This window comes from Vulpes lagopus, chromosome 7 (assembly GCF_018345385.1).
Source record: "Vulpes lagopus strain Blue_001 chromosome 7, ASM1834538v1, whole genome shotgun sequence".
NCBI lineage: Eukaryota > Metazoa > Chordata > Mammalia > Carnivora > Canidae > Vulpes > Vulpes lagopus.
In genome coordinates this window covers 10,823,640-10,829,228 of record NC_054830.1, presented here as the reverse complement: position 1 = coordinate 10,829,228, position 5,589 = coordinate 10,823,640, and the positions used below count along the sequence as shown (strand labels likewise).

Sequence of the window (5,589 nt, the reverse complement as noted above, 5' to 3'; positions counted from 1 at the left end):
ACTGCAACATAGAAAGATCTCCCTGGGCAAAGGTGAATATTGGTTAGAAGGCGCCAGCCTGTGGTAGGTGGAGAGATGACACAGGACTGAACTAAGACTGTGGAATTGGGGAAGTGATGGGGACAATGAAGAGAAGAGAAAATTCAGTCAAAATTCATCAGCAGTGATAAGCACTCGGTATCAACAGGAGGGAACTATGCCAAACTCTTTCCATAAATCTGAGGAAGATGGACATCTCTAGTCCTACTGTTTGGTGGAGGAAAGTTAGAACAGTTTGGTTGCTCTCCAAGTTCAAATAGCAAATATGTGTAACCACAATTCAAAATCCACGTTTCTGATTATCAAGTTTTGCATTTTATATCATTTAGAAAAGTTCTTTTGGCAAATAATCTTCTAAAGTCCCCCACTTTTGTTGTACTGTGTGTATTTCCTTTTGTGAATTGTGGGTGTCTTCCCTTTGCTTATTATTCTGGTGGGATCTTCAAATGTCTTGATAATGTATCATCATCTCTACTTTTTCTTTTGGATACATTGCCTTTTGCTGATTTATTATTCTGGGCATCAAAGTGCTATAAGTGGGGCTGGAGGGTTGCCAGAATCAAGGATGCTTGCTCCTCCTCACCATCCCTAGGGGCCACCTGAACTTATTAGATCTTTCTCCTCACTTTTCTTTCTCAAAGTTGTTGGAACTGATTTTTTATGTTTCTTTACATATTGGACAGAAAATGATCCTATTCAAATGGAGACCCATGTGCTCGCTTCGGCAGCACATATACTAAAATTGGAACGATACAGAGAAGATTAGCATGGCCCCTGCGCAAGGATGACACGCAAATTCGTGAAGCGTTCCATATTTAAAAAAAAAAAACAACAACAAATGGAGACCCATGATTATATGCTCATAGGAGACTTAACTCCTGGGATTTGGATGTGGTTTGACATTTTTAGAGGAAAGACAATCCATGTGGACAGCTGGCCTTATATCATTTTTTGCCTAATTATTGTAGCTGGAGGGGAGAATAGCCTGGTGGTGATTTTTAAAACAATTAAGGAACAAATGAAAAGCAGACTGGTGAAGAGGAGTGGGAGATACAGGCCTCCAGTTAAGGAATGAATGAGTCCCGGGAATAAAAAGCCCAGGGAATATAGTCAGTGATATCATTTAGTGTTGAGTGGTGACAGATGGCAGCCCACACATGGTGAGCACGGTGTAATGTCTACATTCATTGAATCACTGTGTTGTTCACAAAACTAACGTTACAGTATACATCACCCACACTCAGATATTATAAATTAATTTTACTTTTTATTTTTTATTTTTTTATTTAACAAATAGGCAGAATTTATTTCAAATCTCCATTATGGATCATTAAGGCATTGAGGAAGAATGTTAAAGCAAGAAAAAAGAGCAACCACTCCCATTTGTTCTGTCCCAATCGATTGTTCCATTTCTTCATCTTATTTGCTATAATCTATATGTTGTTTATTCACCTGAGTTTTTGGTTCTCAACTGCATTTCCACAAGGCTGTAAACAACAAGAAGGCACAGTCCTTCACATCCCACGTCACATGCAGGGAACAGTGCAGTACTTGGCCCATTTCACTGAATCTGTGGCAACAGAGTAATTTTAAAAAGACCAACTCTTTTCTCATAGCCTTTGCACTGGTTGTTCTCCCTGATGGGCACACCTTTCCCTGGGTAACCATGTGTGTCCTGCTGAGGCCTCTGTATAAATGTGTGCTCCCTACCTGAGCAACCAGTAAAAAAATGGCACCTCTTTCCTTTCCTTTTTACTGACTTTTTCTTCACAGCACCTGTCGCCTTCTGATATTCTATTTGATCTTCTATCTGCTTATCTTCTGTCACTGAACTGTGCAGACATTTGTGTCCTGACCCAATCTCTCTGCCTGGAGGCTAGTCAGTACTCAAGTTCATTCCTCAGATGTGTGACAGAATTTCTCATTAAAAGTACAGAATCCATGAGTACTTGGGAAGAAGGCCAAGTGTGGGATGCACATTCCTACTTGGAGCTGGCATGGGGGAGGAGGTGCAAAGGGGACAGGTTCCATACAAAAAGTATGGAGATTGACTTTTTGAATGCAAAACAGAAATTGTAGAATTTGAATGATATTTGTAATGTTTATAATTGAGAAAATTAGCCATGTTATTTTTTCTTTTCCCTGGTAGTCACTTCTGCTACATGGAACCAGGAAATGATTCACAAATTTCAGAGTTCCTTCTTCTGGGATTATCTGAGGAACCAGAACTGCAGCCCCTCCTATTTGGGCTTTTCCTCTCCATGTACCTGATCACTATCTTTGGAAACCTGCTCATAATCCTGGCTGTCAGGTCAGACCCTCACCTCCACACCCCGATGTACTTCTTCCTTGCCAACCTGTCCTTTGTAGACATCTGTTTCACCTCCACCACCGTCCCCAAGATGCTCCTGAACATTCAGACTCAGATTAAAGTCATCACCTATGAAGGCTGCATCACTCAGATATACTTTTTCCTCCTCTTCACTGCACTGGATGACTTTCTCCTGGCTGTGATGGCCTATGACCGCCTCGTGGCCATCTGTCACCCCCTGCACTACAGGGTCATCATGAAACCTACCTGCTGTGCACTGCTGGTTCTGATGTCCTGGATGATAAGTGCTCTGAATTCCTTATTACAAAGCTTAATGGTATTGTGGCTGTCCTTCTGTTCAGAGGTGGAAATCTCCCACTTCTTTTGTGAACTCAATCAAGTGGTCCAACTTGCCTGTTCTGACACCTTTCTTAATGACCTGGTGATGTATTTTGCAGCTGTTTTGCTGGCTGGTGGTCCCCTCACTGGGATACTTTACTCTTACTCTAAGATAGTCTCCTCCATACAAAGAATCTCATCTGCTCAGGGCAAGTATAAAGCATTTTCCACCTGTGCATCTCACCTCTTGGTTGTCTCTTTATTTTATTGTACACTCATAGGAGTGTACCTTAGCTCTGCAGCTACCCAGAACTCTCACTCAAGTGCAGTGGCCTCAGTAATATACACGGTGGTCACGCCCATGTTGAACCCCTTCATCTACAGCCTGAGGAACAAAGACATAAAGAGGGCTCTGAAAAGAATCATTGGAGTTCCAGTGATGTAAGGGCCAGTCATTGTGGGACTGAGCTGAAGATGTGCCCATGATTGCAGGGCTTACAGCCTCAGAGGCAGTAACCATTTCTTTCTTTCTTTCTTTCTTTCTTTCTTTCTTTCTTTCTTTCTTTCTTTCTTTCTTTCTTTTCTTTCTTTTTCCTTCCTTCCTTCCTTCCTTCCTTCCTTCCTTCCTTCCTTCCTTCCTTCCTTCCTTCCTTTCTTTCTTCTTTCTTTCTTTCTTTCTTTCTTTCTTTCTTTCTTTCTTTCTTTCTTTTCTTTTTCTTCTTTCTTTCTTTCTTTCTTTCTTTCTTTCTTTCTTTCTTTCTTTCTTCTTTCTCTTTTTTTTGGTATATTTTTTTTATTGGAGTTCGATTTGGCAACATATAGCATAACATCCAGTGCTCATTTGTTTCAATTCAACTTCTTTATACATTTGGGTAACTTTTTATAAATCTTCTGTTCTGTCTAATATACAGTTTCCCCTTTGTCCATTTTCATATCCTAATATTTTCCCCATCCTTGCTCACAAATGCCTGGAAGTTTCTGTATCTTGCATGGTGCTAGTTAGATTTCTTTCTTTCTTTCTTTCTTTCTTTCTTTCTTTCTTTCTTTCTTTCTTTCTTTCTTCTTTTTTTTTTCTAGTTAGATTCCTTAAAAATAAATTCATTTCAAATGACTTATACCATGCCAAGTAAATTTCCCATTGATTTCCCAAAAGAATAAGAATGAGCTATATTCTTCATATGGAAGAAACTCCACTTGGCCAGTAAGCCCTTCACATAACTTTATTGTAGATGGAAGTACAAAACTCCAGTTTTCACCTTGAATCTGTCAATCTTTTTCCATCACTACATTCACTCCTCTTCCTGATAATGTGGACTCTAACATTGTTCCCTTTGTATATCAGGCTCCTGACAAGGATGCTCATGCTAGGAAAGCTGGGGCACTCCCCTATGCCTGTGTGCTTGTGGACATTCCCACAGACACTTCCCTGACTAGAGCCTCAGCAATGGCTTCATTGTCCCTTGCATTCTTACTGTGATTATAAGACACACTTCAGTGGCACCCATCAGAGACCTCTAACAAAACCAGGTTTTTTACTTCCAGGTCCTGGGAGGCAGAGGCTGAAAGATCTGGGATGTTAGGGGTGCAGAGTTTTAGAGGGAGAGAGAGAAAGTTCACAACTGATGGCCCTCCTTTTATTTGGGTCCATGAGCAGAGCAGGTAGGGGTTCCCAGGTTCACTCTTTATTGACAAGGTTAAAATAAAAGACTGAAATTCTAGCACAGACAGGGGGAGTAGGGTCACTCATGTTCAGTATTTAGGTTATCAGGGCTCTCTGAAAAATTATTTCATGGTTGGGGGCAGCCTGAGTGCTTATGTAGTAATAGTGTCATACACCTGATAGTATGTTTATTCAACAAGGTTATCCTTGAAATGGATGCTTCAGAACTCAAAAGCTTCATATCAGGCAATTTCTCTATAAACATGCTATTGTGTTTTAAAACTAGTCTACTTGTTTTATTCTATTATTCACCTAGGTGTCCAGAATGTCTACCATAGCCACTGGCAAATACTGATAAGCAAACAAATCTCCCAGTGCAGTCTATGTGGAAAGACAACTTTGAATTAAATTGACCTGATATGATCTTAGTGTCAGAGATGACCTCAAATATGAGGGTTCATTTTCTTTACATAAATAGCCAGTAGTGGGATCTCTGGATCATAAGGTAGTTGTATTTGTAATTTTTAGGAGCCTCCAAATTTCTTTCTGAGTGGCTGTATCAGTTTGCATTACCAGCAAAAGTGCTTTCTCCACGTCCTCATCAATATCTGTTGTTTCTTGCATTGTAGATTTTAGTCATTCTGTTAGGTGTGAGGTGAGATCTCATTGTGATTTCAGTTTGAATTTCCCTGAGGATGTGTGTTTTTTGTATAGTATCTTTGAGCATTTTTTCATGTGTCTGTTGGTCATCTGAATGTCTTCTTTGGAGAAAGGTCTTCATGTCTTCTGGCCATTTTTTGAATTTAATTATTATTAATTCTTTGGTGTTAACTTCTATAAGTTCTTTATGTATATTGGAAGTTAACTCCTTATTGGATATATCACTTGAAAGTATCTTCTCCCATAAGTAGGTTATTTTTGTTTGTTGATGGTTTCTTTTGCTGTGCAGGAACTTTTTATTTTGATGTAGCCTTTTACAATATGGATAGATCTAGAGGGCATAAATACTAAGTGAAATAAATCAGTCAGAGAAAAGTTAATACCATATCACTTCACTCGCATGTGAAATTTAAGGAACAAAATGAACAAACAAAAACAGAGGCAAACACAAAACCAGACTCTTCAATATGGTGAACAAAGTAGTGGGCAGAGGGCAGGTGCATAGGGGGACGGGTGAAATCGCTGAAGGAGATTAAGAGGCTCCTGGGTAACTTTGTTGGTTTGGTGTCTGACTCTTGAT

General features: G+C 39.7%; 1 protein-coding gene and 1 non-coding gene across 2 annotated transcripts; both read left to right on the top strand.

The window, feature by feature from the left end:
- Positions 1-751: 751 nt before the first annotated feature.
- LOC121496421 lies at positions 752-858 on the top strand. Its single transcript, XR_005989227.1, has one exon. It is a non-coding gene; the product is annotated as a U6 spliceosomal RNA (small nuclear RNA).
- Positions 859-2,201: 1,343 nt separating this feature from the next.
- Positions 2,202-3,134, top strand: LOC121495088 (olfactory receptor 7A17-like). Its single transcript, XM_041762379.1, has one exon. The coding sequence runs from the start codon at positions 2,202-2,204 to the stop codon at positions 3,132-3,134; it is 933 nt and encodes a 310-aa protein (XP_041618313.1).
- Positions 3,135-5,589: the final 2,455 nt, after the last annotated feature.

Bases quoted from the DNA above. Each gene is read 5' to 3' on its own strand.
- LOC121495088 (XM_041762379.1), top strand. From the start codon at position 2,202: ATGGAACCAGGAAATGATTCACAAATTTCAGAGTTCCTTCTTCTGGGA.